Source organism: Melozone crissalis, unplaced genomic scaffold (assembly GCF_028551555.1).
Source record: "Melozone crissalis strain CALT ecotype California unplaced genomic scaffold, PUWL_Pcris_2 ptg000014l_1, whole genome shotgun sequence".
Taxonomy (NCBI): Eukaryota; Metazoa; Chordata; class Aves; order Passeriformes; family Passerellidae; genus Melozone; species Melozone crissalis.
In genome coordinates this window covers 16,810,716-16,827,878 of record NW_026535792.1, presented here as the reverse complement: position 1 = coordinate 16,827,878, position 17,163 = coordinate 16,810,716, and the positions used below count along the sequence as shown (strand labels likewise).

Below are 17,163 nucleotides of genomic sequence, written 5' to 3'. Positions count from 1 at the left end.
CTTTTGAGGAAGCACGGTGCAGTGGTGGCTGTCGTGGCTTACAAAGTCTGTGCTGACTTCTTTATTCTTAAATTTGGAATCTTCCCCCGCGTTTTAAAGATCTGCCAGCGTTAAATTTCTCTGCTTAAAAAAATATATATCCCATATGTGGATTTCTGGAGTGAAATGCACCAAGCCCCCCCTCAGTCCCACCTCCTTCTCTTGCCCACACACACACACACAGAGCTCTGTCGAATACTGGCTTGGTATTTCCCATGATGTTTTCTCCAAGACAGAAAGGGAAAAATACATCAGCACAATCAGCCCCAGCTGAGTTGCTCAGCAACATTTCCCAAAAGCGAAGATCCTTGGAGCTGGAAGACAAGGTGGATAAAAATTACCCACCAGGAAAAAAGCCAAACATTAAAAAAAATTAAAATTATATACTCTATATTTATATTTCTTTCAGGCTGCTTACACCTCAGTTGTTTAACCCCCAAATGCACATGCTGCCTCTGCTGTTTCCTCTTGCCAGCCTTAGAAAAGGGGTTGGATTACACCTCCCTCTTCCCCCCTCCCCTCTCCCACCCCAAAACCTGCATGCTGCAACAGTGCCTCAGACCAGGAACACGGCTGTGGGTGAGCGAGTGTCTTCCTCCAGTTAAGAACAAAGACATTATTTTTTTTATTTACAAAAAAAGGAGAAAAAAGTTTCCACACAAAAAGCACTACAATGATAACTCCCTTTGGTAAAAAGTGTAATAAATGTCTCCATCGGTCTGTCTGTCGGTACTAATTCTCAAGCCACCTGGTACTATGGTACACAAGAAGCTAGTACAGTTATGCTAGCACATCAAGCATAATTCCTTTAATTAAAAAAGAAAAAAAAAAACAAAACAAAAAGAAAAAAACCAAAAAAAATTGACAATTTGTACATTTATTTACAAAAAAGGAGGGGAACATGTTAAAATCGTGTTGTTCTCTGCTGTGTGTGTGTACGTACATGTGTGTGAAAAGCTGGTGCATGGCACTAGGAGAGACTAGTAAACAAGCAGGTACAAAAAAAAAAAAAACCAACCAAAAAAAAACAAAACCAAAAACCCAAAATAAAAATAAAACAGTTCCACTGGCACTAGAAAGGACAGACCGATCTGCACAGGGTGAGTCCAGCCTGGGAGGGAGGGGAGGGAGCGAGAGGAACCCGGGCTGCGCTGCCCCGGCCCCCACGGGAGCCCGCTGGGACAGGGGAATCCATCCAGTGGTGACCTGGGGACCTCGGGGACACATCCCAGCAGTCCAGGCACCTGGGGATTTTGGGGACACATCCCAGCGGGCCGGTGGTGAGGAGCATCCTGTTCCCCTCCCTCGCCGCTCGGGGCCTCCGGGGAGTCAAAGCCTCAACGCTGCTGGTGTGTACGAGCTCGTGGTGTTTCTCTGGGATGGCTCAGTTCAGAGAAGGGTCCTTCCTGCCCACAAAGGGCCGGCAGCCCACGGCCCCGGGCAGAGATCCACGTCCCCAGCGGGACAGGCTGCACCAGCCACGCACTAGTCAAGTGGCCATGTGACGGAGATGCACAGTGAGGGGAGAAAGGCATCTCCCTCCTTCCCTGGCTGCGCACACACACACACATCCCCCGGCTCTTCCTCGCCCCGGGGCACTCCTAGGGTGTCTTGAATATCGTGCCGTATTTGACGCGGTACTTGTTGATGCTGACAAAGTGCAGGGTCTCTGTGTCACAGGTGGTGGTGCAGGGCACCAAGCCCTCCAAGCCTTCACCCATGAGCCACTTGTTTGTCTCGGCTGCCATTTCGCGGGGCACGTGCTCCTTGGTCCATTTGTCCACCCAGGCCTGGAACCGCTGGTGCAGCCGCTTGCTCACCCTTTCGTGGGACTGCAGAGACAGGGAGAGGTGTTAGGAAAAGGCAGCTCTGGCCCCCAAACTGCAGCATAACACCAAGCCTGGCTACTGGGTGACACAGGCAAGGGGATCAAAAACACAGGGAATTTGTAATGCAGGCACTGCACTAGCAACAGAGGGAAAGCTCTGATGAAGGCTCGCCCAGTCTCCTCTCCAAGCAAATACGTGGCAAAATGAGCTCATAAATATAAAAAAGTTTATGCTCTTTGTTTAATACAGTTCACAGGCTGAGGACACAGAACATATGCAGTGGGAGCCTGAAAGTTGCATGCCCAGCTCAGAGTAGGTCCCTTCTGCATTACTCTCTGCTAGCACCCAGGGCCAGGCAATCCTGCTCTTTCCAGCCCTCAGAGTCTGTCCAGAGCCCCTTGAGAGGGCCACAGTCCCAGGAAACAGCAAGTTCAACATGTGTTACACATACTGGGGACACAATTGCTACAGAGAATTAAGACCCAGACCAGGTCTAACAGGCACAAGAAGCTCTGACTTAACAGAAACATCAGGAGAGGAAGAAGTGTGCACTTTTTTGGGTAAGAGCATCTGCCTAAGGAATGCTAAATGCAGGACAGATGGTATAAAGCCATGGCTACAGTCATAATTAAAAACAGCCAATATAATTAAACCTCCAGATTAAAACTTACAGATTTTATTATTTGTTTGTTCTTCTCCCAGAGACTGAACTGCTTTGGGGTGTTAACTGCTAAATCCAATAGGTTTGTTTCCAAAATCCAATGAAGCTTCTACAGCTCCCTCAGTTTATTCCAGTAACCAAGGGATAAGCTGCACACTACATATTTAACACTTCAAGAACTTATGCTCAGATTCTCTGTAAAGAGCACTGGCACACAGTATTCTGCTTATAAGCTTACATTTCCTTGAGGTTTGTGCCAGTTGAATGAGATAGACTGAATTAAATCAAAATCCTCAGTACCAGCATTTCAAAGTCACTATGCTGCAATAAAATGCTTTCTTCTGATGTGGATGCGAAGTTTAAGAGAATTACTTTACAACTAATGAACTAAAGCCACTACCTGTATCTCATCAGTAAGAAACATGGTAAGTAGTTGTTTTATAAACCTAAATACATGATAGAAGTGGATGGAAATATTCCCATAAAATGAGGAAAGGAGACTGTCAAAGCATCCAGATGACCAGATCAGTTTCCTCCAGTGCAATCCTCCTAAATTTCACCCATCTGGAGTCACAGGTTGTTTTCATTTTGGACAAACCCAAACCTTTACAGCTTCCCAAACAGCTGGAAAGGCAATGCCTCCTTCCTTCCCCTGGGTCCCAGGAAACACCAGCAGCCCACCCCGTTCTCTGGCTGGCTCCTACCTGCTGAGCTCGCAGCAGCGCGGTCCTCCTGTACATGTAATCCTCTGATTTGATCACGTACACCATCTTATAGGAGTTCAGCTTGAATTTACACTCCATCTTGTCCAGGCTCTCTATGTTCTCCACGGACTTCTTACTGTTTCCCTCCTTCCCTTCCTTCTCCTGCTGCTCCCGACCACGCTGACACTTGCGGATCCGCCTCAGATTCCTGCAAACCAGAGAACCCCTCTTGGGATTAGCACCCACCCCTGGGTGTAAGCTCAGGTTGGGCAGGATCTATGGGAGGTGTCTCTGCACACGGCAGGGGTGGAATGAGAGGACCTCCAAGGGCCTTTCCCAGCACAGCCTGGCCACTCACCTGGGCAGGAAGACGGGTTTCTGGGCCAGGTGCTCGCGGAGCTCGGGGGAGGTAGAGTCGGAGTTGACGTACCGCTCCACGTAGTCAGACCAGCGCTGGAAGCAAGCACAGAGCACACATCAGCCACTGCCCTCCCACCAAACAACTGCAGGCCTTGAGGAGGCTGAGCTGGAAGTCAGAACACAACATGCCTTCCGAAGGCTCTGTGCATCTTATGCCCAAAAAGGCAGGTACAATGGTTCTTCATGTGGTTTCGAGTATTTTCTAATATGAAATAAACCAAGAAGGATTTGCCTGCTCACATCAATGGAAGCTTTATGGCAGGTCCTTGATGTTTCTTTGTCTTGTGCTAATGGACCACACCACCACTCATCTCAACCTTGACCATCACAGTCAGCTCTCTGGACAAGCTGCCCTTACCTCTGCTTCCACAGGGTCATCCGAGTTTTCCTCTTCTGTGTCCAGCAGCTCAATGGTTAACTGAACTTGACCTCTGCTCTGAATGAACATTAGCTACAAAGGAAAAGCAGAAAGAACTTCAGCAAGAGGAGGTATGAAATAGAAACAGACACCTTCACTTCTCACTGGGGCAAAGGGACAATGAAGCAAGTTGGCAGTTTTGGGGGCTTCTTGGGCCCTCAAAGTAAGTTTGTGGGCACAGGAAGAGATATTATACTCTCAGGCTTTTATCCATAGTACTTCTCTGGCTCAGAAAGGGCCTGACCACTTCCTGCCTCTTCAGCAAAGGAAGTATGGATTTGATTAGCACAGGTTTATTAGCAATGTATGCAGGCAGCAGTGATTTAATGCCCAGTGAGTAGTGGCAGATCTCCCAACAGTCGACAAAACTGAGACACCAGAGAAACGGAGAGTCTGAGCTAACAAATCAAAGCAGGGCCAGCCCAGCAGTCAGTATGATACAGCCCAAAGCTGCTGTAAAGGGGATATTCATTGCTGTCCAGGAAATATATTCCTCCTTGAAACTTCATTTCTGAGGGGCCCTTACAGAAGCATTAACCTGTTCTAAAACCTGGCTGCACGCGCGCTGGTTTTGGCTGGGACAGAGTTAATTTTCTTCATTTTTGGGTGCCTAAACAAGGCTCTTTTTCAAAGGACCAGTGTCTCTCCCTTCTTCAAAGGCACCCCCTCAGCTCCTGCTGGTTTTGCACTGCATTCAGAGCCTGGCTTTACCTTGAAGCAGTTCTCCTCGGACATGAGCTGCTCGGCTTTGCGCTGGTAGGCGGCCTCCAGGAGTGTGCGGGAGGACTGGGACGCCAGGAGCCCTCCCGTGGCCCCGTTGCTGTTCTCTGACAGGTACAGGTCTGTCACCTGCACACAGATCTCATCGCTCACAATGTGCTGCAGCTGCAAACAGGAGCAACAGGGACAAGGGGTTTGTCAGGGAGGCTGCTACACCCCCATCAGAATAGAATTAAGTAAGGGTGCGACAATGGGATTGAGCTCAAGCAAAAAAAAAAAAAATCCCTTAGCTTCTTCCACTTGCAGATGATCTCTGCTGCTATGTGAAAAGCTTACAAGATCTTTAGAAAAATTAGCAGGTGACAAAGCACAACTACTCAGAGAAAAACTACACACAGAGAACATTCTGATCAGCAGCAGGGGAGGAAGGGCCAGAGCTCTGTGACACAGCGTGTCCTCTCCTCACCAAGGGGCTGCTGCTGTGTCTGAGGAGAGGGGTGGGAGGTTTAAGATCAAATCCATATTTTGTGTAAGTGTAAAAATCAAAAGTCTCCCAACTGTCTTCTGAATTCAGTTAATCTCTGGACTGAAGGGCTTCTGAAGAGCAGCTCTACCCTTCTGAAAGAGGAAGGCCCTTTCAAGCTATTCCACTTCCAGCCCCTTGTGTCTGTTTTTGTTCTTTATGCTACAAAAAGGCACAAGAATTTGCCTTTGCTCATGCATTCTTCCTACCAACCCAATAAAAGGACTGGAGTTTAACAGCCAAAATGAGCTACTCCAGCAGCCAGATAAAAGAGACAAAAGGTTTTTAGAAAAAGCATGCACTCCTACAGCACTGATGGAAAGGAACTATTTAGATGTAATTTCTTTGTTTTATTTTTCAAAGCTAAAGCAAGATTAGCTCTGGACATGCTTTGAATACTTACATCCTAAAACATATGGAAAACTTTGTAGAGAATATTCTCAGTAATTCAAACAGATCAAAAATCACTCTCTATCACTTCTTTACTATGAGGGTCAGAGAGCTGGGTAAAGAAATACCCTGAATTTACCGAAATTCCCCACGTGGGCATACAACACTGCCTCCCACGCCAGCCTGGAGCAAACAGCCTGCCTGCTGTCCCTGCCCCACCCCACCCAGCCCCCAGGCCGTGCTGCAGGCACCTGTCTGACGATGCTCTGGATCAGCTTGTCCATGGTGAAGGCGATGTAGGCGTGGATGGTGAACATCTCGCGCAGCGAGTCCTCGTACTGCGACGAGTCCATGTTCCCGTCCAGCAGGTTGCGCACCATGTCCAGGAAGGCCGGGTAATAATCCTCAACATCGATGTCCACTGCAGCAGGAGAGAAGGGGACACATGGGAACACCATCCCCAGGAAGGGCTGCTGGGAGCTTTGGTCCTCAGGTGACCCACGTAAGCTGAAGAGTTAGTTAAACTTGTCCCTTATGGACATAAATCTTTGTACATAAAATCATACCTTTCAAGGCCACAGGTACTTTCATAATCTTTGGCTTTCTAGCTCTAGCCTCCTCCATGAGTAATTTATTTCTGAAAGGTTTTACTTAGGGAACTTGAGAATTCACAAGTGTACAACAATGAAATAACTGCTGCTCATTATCCTTCTGCTAGTGCAAGTCCTATGTTTCCCCATCTTCCCAGGGATAATAAAAGAGAGCCCATCTTAAAGGGTCACTGCTGTCATGTGCCTGAAGACACCAAACACTCTGTCAGCACACTACAAACAGAAATGTCGCAGACAACTTTTATGAAAAATCCTTTCCTTAAGATTTTTCCTCCTGAGAAGCTGAGAAGCCTCAAGAACAAAATGTAAACAATGATTATCTGCTGCTGTAGAATGCAACAGGTAGATCTGTGATTGGTCTAATGTGGTTGTTTGTAATTAATGGCCAATCTCAGCCCAGCTAGCTTAGACACAGAGCCTGAGCCACAAACCTTTGTTATCATTCCTTTCTTTTCTATTCTTAGCTAGCCTTCTGATGAGAACCTTTTCTTCTATTCTTTTAGTACAGTTTTAATGTAATATATATCATAAAATAATAAATCAAACCTTCTAAAACATAAAGTCAGCATTCTCGTCTCTTCCCTCATCCAAGAGCCCCTGTGAACACCGTCACACAGAAACACCATTTTCCCCCAGCCTCCCAGCAGAAGTCACTCACTGGGCTCCTTGAGTCGCAGCTGGATGGCAGGACTGTCACTCTTGTCTCGCTTTATGCCCAGCACTTCCCTCTCCCACTCCCGTTCCCGCGTCTCCTCCTCGATCTGCCGCTCGGCCTGGGTGCAGATGCGCAGCAGCCGCAAGCACAGGATCTGGTGCAGCCTCATGAAGATGTACCAGTTGCTGTTCACGTAGAAGAGGTTGTAGACCTCATCCATGCCCCGCAGCTTCTGGGCTGTCGTGTTGTTGAACATCAGCTTGGTTTTGGGAGGGCTGCCCCCAACACCGTTGTGCTTTTTTGCAGCCCCAGTGGCTTCGTCCACATCCATTTCCTCCTCTTCTTCCTCCTCCACATCCGAGAGTTCACCTCGCTGAGCAAACAGCAGGTCTGGAATGAAGTGATACATGATCTGCTTGATTTTGTACTTGTCCTCCTTCTGGATTCCCGTCTGCCGCTTCACGTGGTGGATGATGAGAGAGGCAGCATCTTCCAGGATCTGCTTGTCTTCATAGGCTAGTGAGAGGTGTGGGCCTGTGGGGACTCCAGCATTGTCTTCTGAAGCCTGTTCTTGCCTCTGCAAAGGAGAAACAGCATAAAAGCCAGCCTAAACAATCCCTCTCCACCACCCAAGAGCCTGCTAGAAACAGATTTCCTCCCTCATCAAGCTGTGAGGAAGAGGAACCGAAACTGCACTAGCAAAGTGCATAAGTTCAAGGGAAGGAAGCTACTGGTGACCATCTCACCTCATCATAGATGCTTTCAATCTCATTGAGGAGACTCTTTGACCTTAGGACCTTGGTATCATTCTGCTTGAAGTTGATGCCCTGGTGGTCCAAGGATTTCAGGTAATACTTCTCATTCTGCTCTCGCCAGACTTTATTAAATCCTCTCTGGGCTTCTCGCCACTCTTCCTCTTTCATCTTTAACCTTGGATCAAGAAAACAAAGGTGAGCTAAGAGGTGAGCATCTAAGAAAAACCTCAGCCCGTGGTTCTTAGTGAGTGTTGACAAGAGATGAACTCCCAATGAAATGGGCATGGATCAAAGATCCCACAGAAAGGAGCTTTCCAGGAGGTGCCCCCTCAACACACCCTTCTGGAGAAACCACTCTGGGTTTCTTTCACATTTAGGTAAAACCATGCAGGAACAAAGCAGCCCTAGGAGAAGGAATAAAGGGACAGGGAAGGCAAAAAAGCTGGCCCTGGTCTCTCAGATCTCCAGAAAGCTCCCCCTGTGGAATGAGGGCAGCTTAGTTTGGACAACCAAACAAAGCATGGACACCTGAGTACCCTGGGAATGCACCCCTGAACCTTGACTCAGCATCCCAAGCAAAGCACCCCTGATTCAGCTGAAGAAGGGCAGGCAAACTGGGACCTTGCAGGTATCCTGGGAAGGCTGCTCTGCCCAGCCCCAGAACTCCAAAACACAGGACCAAGAGCCCCACAGAGATAAAACAGCATGTGCTGCTTACACATCCCCTCAACCTTCCCCAAGGAGATGCAGCATCCACTCCCTTTTAACTGAGGAAGGGGAGGCTGACAACAGAAACAGGACTGGGAATCTGAGGATGGCAGAGACACCAGGATCTGGGTACACAGACCCATAGGATTTGGAAAGGGATCACAGTTAGCCCTGGGACAACAGTTCCCTTATCTTACACACAGTGCTGACACCAGGGAAGAAAAAAGTTTAAGAGGAGACAACAAAAGCTCTATATCCTTCCAGCTGAGCTGTAAGGATTTTGCTTCAGGAGGGCAATTCCCTCTGGGTGTTTATTATGGAACAACCAACTGTCCAGAATATAAATGAACTTTTTAGTTTCACAGAATAATAGAATCATGGAATGGCTTGGTTCAGAAGGGACCTTACAGATCATCCTATTCCACCCCCTGCCACGGACAGGGACACTTCCCACTGGACCATGTTGCTCCAAGCCCTGCCCAGCCTTGAACACTTCCAGGGGTTGGGCAGCCACAACCTGTTGCAGACAATTTTTATGGAAAACCCTTTCCTTAGGATTTTTCCTCCTGAGAAGCTGAGAGGCCTCAGGAACAAAATGTAAACAATGGTTATCTGCTGCTGTGGAATGCAACAGGTGCATCTGTGATTGGTCTCATAGAGTTGTTTCTCACAGTGAGCTGGCTCGGACTCTCTGTCCGAGACAGAAGCTTTTGTTATCATTCTTTCCAATTCTATTCTTAGCTAGCCTTCTGATGATATCCTTTTCTTCTATTCTTTTAGTATAGTTTTAATGTAATATATAAAATAAAATAATAAATCAAGCCTTCTGAAACATGGAGTCAGATCCTCGTTTCTTCCCTCATCCAAGAACCCCTATGAACACCGTCACAACCACCTTTTGGGGTAAATTCACAGCCTTGTGGAGGGCACACTCAGCCACGTTTCCATAAATTTGGAGGGCACAGAGTACATCACCCTTGTGAGGGGAGCCTGGGGCAGGGTGCTGGGGCAGTCAGTACCTTTTCAGCACGATGGGCACAGCCACAGAGGGGTTCTTGCGCAGCCCATCGATGATGTCCGCTGCCTTGTCAGCGTATATCCTCTGGAGAGCCTTGCGGTGGATCACCTCCGAGGTGCCCCCCAGGGTGTTGTCCAGCCTGAATTTGGCCTGCTCCTCTGCAGACAAGCGTGACAGCTTCTTCTGGATTGCCTCGAGAACACGGATGGTTGCCAGGTTGGTCTCCAAGACAACATCCAGCTGGAGAGAAGAGTACCATTAGCCGTAGCATTTGAATAGACAACACGTGATACTTGACGGAGGCAAACATTCAAGTGACACGAAACAAGAAGCTGCGCCTGTTTAACAAGGTGTACTCGAGCACTTTGGTGTTCAGCTGCTCTAAAATAATCCAATTACATTTCATCTGCTCCCTAAATAATACTGTGGAAGAATTTAAAGGCTACCAGAATGATACTGTTCAGAAATTACATCTTCCAGCTGGGAATAGAACACAATTGACAGTTACTCTACAAAAGGACGTGCCAAATCTGTGCAGATTCAGGTAATTGCCCAGCTAACTTCCATTTCCAGTCAAAATGTCAGTCATTTAAAATCCTGAACATATTGCTTTGCAGATGATTACAGGGGAATGCATGTTCTCATGCGCTATGTGGGCAGGAAAGATGCAGCAATTCCATGCTTGTCCATTCAACAACTTCATGTAGAGCAGGGTGAACTAAATTCTCCACACAAAAGGTGAGGGGCAGGTGTGGCAGCTTAGTGGTTATGCAGCCACTGCTTCTTGCATGAAGAGAAAACAAATTTTTATGCCAAAAACCAGGTGGCAGACACAATAAAAGATGCAGAATTAAAGGTACCATTACATCAAACTCATTAACTGTTCACAGAACAGAGCTTTCTGAGACATGAACCAAGGAAAAGCAATTTACCTCAAAACGCTCATCCTCACACCTGTAGATGTGCTCTTCATATTGGGTCTTCTTGGAGCTCACAAATGTGGAATCTTCAGACCAGGATGGGAAGGAGACCCAGGTGTCATTCAAAACCTTTGAGGGAGGCAGAGAGAGAACAAGAGTTGTGGTCAGTGTTCAAGGGGATCACACCTGGCCAGCTTCAAGAGCAATCTTCTGATGGGGCAATCTAATTTCCAGCTGGAAAAAGTGTGGGTGCCTTCCAAAGCCCAGCATTCACAGGGCAACCCTAAACAGCCAGAACCCAAACAGCCAGGCTGCCTGAAAAATTCATAGGCTGGAGCTGTGAGGAAAAACCTTATGGAAAAGAGGAAAATAAAGGTGAAAGGAGCTTTTTCTGCTACTTTGGATTAGTCAGCTGCAACCAGCTGGTTCCCCATGTGTGATTCACCACCAACACTGTATGGTCACCACAGCAGACCTCACTGTCAGACAAGACACAGCTGCTGCCTCCAAATAAGGCTAATTGGAAGTATAAAACCATACCCCAGCATCACCTTTCCTGACAAAACAGCTTAGCACCTGCAGCTTTCAATATAGGAGCAGAACATGAAAAAGCAAACAAACAACCCAACAACCACCTCAAAGAGGCCAAAGGCATAGAAACAATAATTTTGGCAGGTAGTCTTGAAAACCAGATCCAGTTTCCATAAACTCAAAGCCTGAACAACTGAGTCATTAGATTCTCACAGGAGAAAAGTTTGTAACTGCATCACACAAGAAGCTTTTGAGAGACGTGTCAAGACATGGATTAAAAATTCAGCATTTCAGGGAGAAAGAAAGATGCATCTGAGGGAATACGTGGGAGAATCTGTCTACAGAAAACATGATTTTCTTTTAAAGTTGGCCTAGAGACAACTCTGAAAGCAGACTAAGTGAGAATTTAGGTAAAAAGGTAGCAATAATCCTGAATTACATACTACCTTGTAAAGGACCTCTGAGATCACATTAAGATCACACAGAAAACCAGTTCTGTCATCTCCTACTGAAGTTTGCAATCTTAATGTTCCTTTCACAGGTCATACCACATAACACATCATAAACAAGATGTAAGAGCATTAGGTATGTCAGTAATTAACCATCATAACTATTCAGTAGGTTTTTCTCCAGCTGCCTCCCAACACTCTATGCAAACCTTACACAAACTTCTGCAGAAGAGCTGATGCCAACCATCACAGCCACGTGGGTACCACAACTCCCAGCATAACCCAGTTCCTAGACTGACACCTCAGCCTGTGCAATAACTTCTGGCTGTGATCCAGATGTTTATGGGAGTGCCACCAGGAATTCCTGAGCTGTGCTCCCCTGGGGCTGCCACACACACTGCGGTGATCCTGAGCCAGGTTGGTGTGCCCACACATGCCTGGCTGCAGGAGCAGCATGGAGCAGTGCTGGGAAAGCAGCTGCCTGACCCCAGCCCCATGCCCACCACCCCCAGGAACCTTTCCAACACAGGGATACAAACAAAATCCCCCATCTTGCTCTGTTTTGCTACAAAAAGGCTGGCAAGAGCCTTGCTCTGTGCACTGCCCCTGCCTTACCTCTTTACACAGAGGAGTCCTCCCCGTGCACTTGGGCTGCTGGTAGCTCTTGGGCAAGGCTCTGTAGCTGGAGCCCAGCCTCTTGCAGGAGGCATAGTCAATCTCCATGGCAATCCCCTCAGTAGCCCGTTCCTTGGGATACGTCTCCATGTGAACAGACTCCTTATATCCCAGGAAGTTTTTAAACCAAGTGAAAAGCTCTGGGAATTTCCTAAAATAAAAGGAACAAAGTGAAAAATGAGCTAAACAGAATGCAAACAGTGCTGAGCTGTGATGCTGAGGCTAGAATTGATTACTACAGAGAACCCTCTAAATTATCAATCTGGTGAGAAGACCCTCTCTGCTCAGCCCCACTCTCACAGAGCCTGAGAAATGGGAAACAAGCGCCTGCTGTTGATCAGGTGGGGATTGCTCTCCTGGTGCAGCTAAGGTGCTTTAGGATTAGTGACCAGCAAGGAGCAGCTGTCAAAGCTTTAGCTACAGGGACAGCACTCATGGCACAGCCACATCTGCGTCTCCCAAACCACCCTGGTACAGAACTCAGGCCAGGCTGCTCATTGTTTGCCAATGGTTTGAACCTTAAACCAGACCTTTCCTTTCCAGAGGCAGCAAGAAGAAACCCAAAGGCAATTCTGTAACTACACAAAAGGTTTCAGTGCCAAGCAATTGCTTCAACCAGACTTCACAGAGCAGCATGAATCACAGAGAAACCTTTGCCTGCAAGGCCCAAGTTTGCCTGTTTGTAGAATTTCCTGAAAAATTTATTTGTCTAAAATACAGCATTTGTTCACATCCTCTTATTTCATGCAAAGCTCCAGCAACAGGATGAACTGAACCTGTTACTAATTGAATCACTAGTTATTAATTGTTTTTTTGTTATATGGCAAAAGACAATGTCCAACTCCAGAATAAAAAAACCCCTATATTTTATCTTTCCCTATAGTTAGGAGCACAGGCAGTAGTTGAGAAAAGTACAGAATTTTCTTGTCAAATATTGCACCTTTTTTACCTAAAATCAGGCATTCTGCTGATGTCTGGCTAATTCCAGTGGACCTACAGAGTGAGTGGAAGCTCCTTAGGGCAGTTTCTCTGCACAGTAGCTACTGTAATGGGGTCCTGAACCCAATTTATGTTGCTACTGCCTTCTCCCTTGGAGCCAGCCATTCAGTGCCCAGGTAAAAGAAACACTGAAATCCTGCTGCCCAAAGTAGATGAGAGGATATCTGTTGGTTTTAACCAATTAATAGAGCTGTTCTGTATGCTGCTGACAATCATGAAAATCATAAATTCCTATAAGTACAGATTACTTACAGGAATTATGATTTCCATGATTTAAAGTACAGAGTTCCTCTTAACATTTTTGGTTTTGTGACAGAATTCAGCTGCTTTTTGGAAACTTTAGTGAGCTTATATCAGCACTCTGCTTTTTTGGGGGGACGTTTCCCTGTGTAATTAGACAGTTGATCTTTTCTCAAATGACATAATTTGAGAATGATTCCAGAGCAAGAAACTGAAATAAAAGAGGCTGCTAATAATTTTGCTTGCCCTACTGGAAAGGGAAGGCACACAGCAAGCAACACCTGTACTGCTCCTGCACGCTGCCTGTCAGGACACAGCTGGGAATCTCTCTGGGATAAGAAACAGGAAAGGGCACTGCAGAAGGCCATGAAGGTGAGTGTTTCTTTCCTGGCTCCACAAGAGGAACAGACCAGGAAAGGGGCTGCACTTACCCCAGGAATGGGGAGACCAGCTGCACGAGCTCAGCCCTGGAGATCACCTCCTGGTTGAAGATGACCAGGCAGCGCAGGAAGTTCTCGTACGCCTCGGTGCTGCGCAGAGCTTTGCGGACCTGAGCCAGAGAGACAAGAGAAGAGGAGCTGTCAGGGTGACACTCACTGGGGGAGGTCCAGGAGACCTGGGTTTGACACTGTGTTTCCCACTGAGGCACACAAATCTTTGAGTTGAACAGAGAGAACTTGCCCTGTACACAGGGCCAGACAAACTGGTACTGCTGGGAGCCACCCCCACGCTGGGATCCCCTGCAATGTCAGCTCTGGGGCATTACTCTAAGAGAGGAGCTGCAAGTGAAGAACTAAATCCTTCAGAGAACCCTCTAACAGCTGGATCACAAAGCACTGGAATCATGGACAACATCAGTTACAGCTGCAGCACCACAAACCCAGCTAGGCTGCTTTTAAACTTCAGAGAGTATTTCAAGCAGGGAGTGGGGGGTATGAGACCCATGCCCTGGGTAACACCTCTCCAGCCTCTGCCTGCTTCCAGCTTGGAGTGTCACAGACAATCCTCCTTCTGTAACCCTGATCTTCACAAAATGAGAAAACCAAACCATTCATTTCAACACCACTACCTTTGCTACAAGAACAGCAGGATCTACACAGCACACAGATCTATCACTGTTAAGTTATTCATCATTATGGTTATAATTCCACAGCAGGGATTTCTAGGTTTACTCATGTTAACACCTACACATCCTCCAAGCAATAAATTGGTTCCCAGTTACCATTAGCTGGTTCCCATCACGCTGCAGAATTCACCAGATCAGCAGGGAGCAACCAAGACTGTCATCAGTGCGTGAATATTGCTTAAAAGATGGTTTTAACTTCATCCCATACTCCCCTCTGAGCTATAAGGCACTGTATGGACATCTCAGAGAAGACACCAAGGTACACCACTTGGAAACATCCCATATCTCCTTTCACTCGATCTGTGTGCTAAACCAGCAACAGGTAACAACTGTGCAATTAATTAGATTAATCTCTGAGGGGAAATTAAAAAAAACCCAACCCAAAGTAAATATGAATCAGGTGCTTTGTAAACTGAGCTCCCCCCCTGCAGCCAGCTGGCTGTAGATGGGTACAAGCTGTGCCAACACAGCAAGACACATCATCAGCTGTAGGGGGACCTTATAAAGGGGAAAACCACTTGGAGTGTGGGTTACGGGAAAATAATCCCATTCCCTCAAACAAATTGCCCAGCAGGTGGAAAGCTGGAGAAGGAGTTTTGGGGAAAAGACACATGTAAAAAATATCACCAATTTTAAAAAATTCAATGTATCTGACTTAGAGGTCGCAGGATACATCTGAGGTTAAGCTGAGAAATGTTATCAGGGTGGTGTAAACCTCACACACTTCACTGTGATAAAAATCCAGATGTGTACATAGGAAGGACGTACATCAAGGACATGCAACATCTGCATCCTGCCTCTCACCTTCTCGAAGAAGAGAGATTCTGTCCCCACACCATGTTTGCTGGCTTCTGCCAAAGACTGGTCTTTCAAACCAAGCAGCTTTGGTTTCTTCTGTTATCAAAAAAAAAAAAAAAAAAAAAAAAAAAAAAAAAAAAAGGCAATTAGGCAATTAAAAAGAAAAGGTGTGTTCAACAAGTTGGGATAATTTGATTATTTATCACAGGTTAGTGCCAGCCCCCTGACCTCAGCATGTGCTTCCCATTAAAGGAAAGGTGGCTTTTTAAAGAAGAAAAGTCTATTAAAGCATGTGCTACAAGTTAATTTACTGAATGTTAATAAGTAGCATGCCACTCCATATATCTGTAATACATTGTTTCACCCTTTCCTGTAACTAGCTGATTGTTTCAATCACACTACAGCGTATCTTACTTTGATAACTAGTTTGGAAAACTGCCAGAATAGATGATTCTCCTATCACTCATCCAGTTTTGCAAGTCTTACACCTCCCCAGAATGACAATTTTTTTTTCTCTTACATTCTACTGAAAGATGTTTTATTTTCCCCATTCTCAGAAAGGCTGAAAGGTGCCTCCAAAACGTGCTTTATTTTGGTGCCCTCGATTTGAAGAGGAGGAGAAAGGGCAGAAGGGGACTTAAATGGTACAATTATGCCTGCTAATGCTTCTCATGACAAAGGAAGATATACTGGCTTCAAAAAAAGCAGGCAAATTTATCCCTCATGCACAAACACGAGGCCACCTGGCCACAGGACAATTTTTGTTGCACTACAAAGCCTCACTGCTCTCACAAATCATGCGTCAGTTGAAAAGGGCAAACTCTGCTGAGAGAATAATCATTTATCATTGTATTAAAAGCTTCATCACAGGAAAGATGAGCAAACATGATTCTACTGCATCTGCTCCAAGTTGTACTACAACAAAGCTTTCAGGCACACCTTTTTAGCTCATCTTTTCCTACGTGCCTTAGGAACGCTTGCTACAAATATTGGGCAAATTTATTCTGTGGCATTACTGAGACTTTTGTCTCCACACTCCATCACTCCTCCTCATTAAACACTGCTATTAAAACTACATCTTTATTAGAAAGTGATGAAAACTCTGTTTCCCCAAGCCATTAAATTAACTATGTCCCACCCTCAGGAACAGATACCACCAGCAGTTCGCAAAAATCAGAGGCCAACACTTGTGCTTGGAAACAAGGACTTCTGAAAGGTTTGAAAACAAAACACTATTTTCCATCTTCTCAAGCTGCAGCCTGTGCCACAAAAACCACGAGAACTTGGAAGACACATCCTGAAGGAGCAGCCCAGGCTCTTACCTTCACCGGAGGGGTGGCTCCGGTGCCCGAGTGCCGTCGGATCTGGCAGCCATTCTGGTTGGGTCTCTGCTGCTTGTTGTTGAGCTGTGGCTTCTTCACCGTGCCCCCGTGGTCATTCCTGACTGATTCCACTTTCTCTGCAGTTGTCTTGCTCAGCAGCTTGTTCAGAGACAAACCCACAAGACCATTAGGGCTACGTTCCACACAAAATGTCACTGAATGGTTGGATTGGAAGGGACTTTTAAGGTCATTCAGTTCCAATGCCATGCCATGGTCAGGGACACTTCTCACTATTCCAAGTTGCTCAGAGTTCCATTCGACCTGCCCTTGAATACCTCCAAGGATGGGGCAGCCACAGCTCCTCAGGGTAGCCTGTGGCAGTATCTCACCACCCTCACAGGGAAGAATTTTTTTCTATTATCTAATCTAAACCTACTCTCTTTCAGTTTGAAGCCATTCCCCCTTGTCCTGCCACTCCATGCCCTTGTAAAGAGTTTCTCTCCATCTTTTTTTGAGGCTCTCTTCAGATACTGCAAGGCCACAATTAGGTGACCCCTGAGCCTTCTCTTTTCCAGGCAGAACAATCCTAATTCTCTCAACCTTTCCTCACAGGAGGTGTGCTTCATCCCTGTAATCATTTTGGTGCCCTCTG

General features: G+C 46.5%; 1 protein-coding gene across 2 annotated transcripts in view; it reads right to left on the bottom strand.

Moving 5' to 3' along the window:
* Positions 1 to 640: 640 nt before the first annotated feature.
* Positions 641 to 17,163, bottom strand: part of SIN3A (SIN3 transcription regulator family member A) — a 31,613-nt gene continuing 15,090 nt past the window's right edge. For both annotated transcript variants that reach the window (XM_054272538.1, XM_054272539.1), the window contains exons 8-21: positions 16,512 to 16,670; positions 15,196 to 15,285; positions 13,697 to 13,815; positions 11,967 to 12,177; positions 10,384 to 10,500; positions 9,453 to 9,691; positions 7,717 to 7,900; positions 6,974 to 7,547; positions 5,956 to 6,125; positions 4,783 to 4,956; positions 4,012 to 4,104; positions 3,592 to 3,686; positions 3,234 to 3,441; positions 641 to 1,871 (exon numbers count right to left, since the gene is read on the bottom strand). In XM_054272538.1, coding sequence (XP_054128513.1) covers positions 1,641 to 1,871; positions 3,234 to 3,441; positions 3,592 to 3,686; positions 4,012 to 4,104; positions 4,783 to 4,956; positions 5,956 to 6,125; positions 6,974 to 7,547; positions 7,717 to 7,900; positions 9,453 to 9,691; positions 10,384 to 10,500; positions 11,967 to 12,177; positions 13,697 to 13,815; positions 15,196 to 15,285; positions 16,512 to 16,670 — 2,664 coding nt within the window. In that variant the 3' untranslated portion in view covers positions 641 to 1,640. The remainder of the gene's footprint in view (positions 1,872 to 3,233; positions 3,442 to 3,591; positions 3,687 to 4,011; positions 4,105 to 4,782; positions 4,957 to 5,955; positions 6,126 to 6,973; positions 7,548 to 7,716; positions 7,901 to 9,452; positions 9,692 to 10,383; positions 10,501 to 11,966; positions 12,178 to 13,696; positions 13,816 to 15,195; positions 15,286 to 16,511; positions 16,671 to 17,163) is intronic.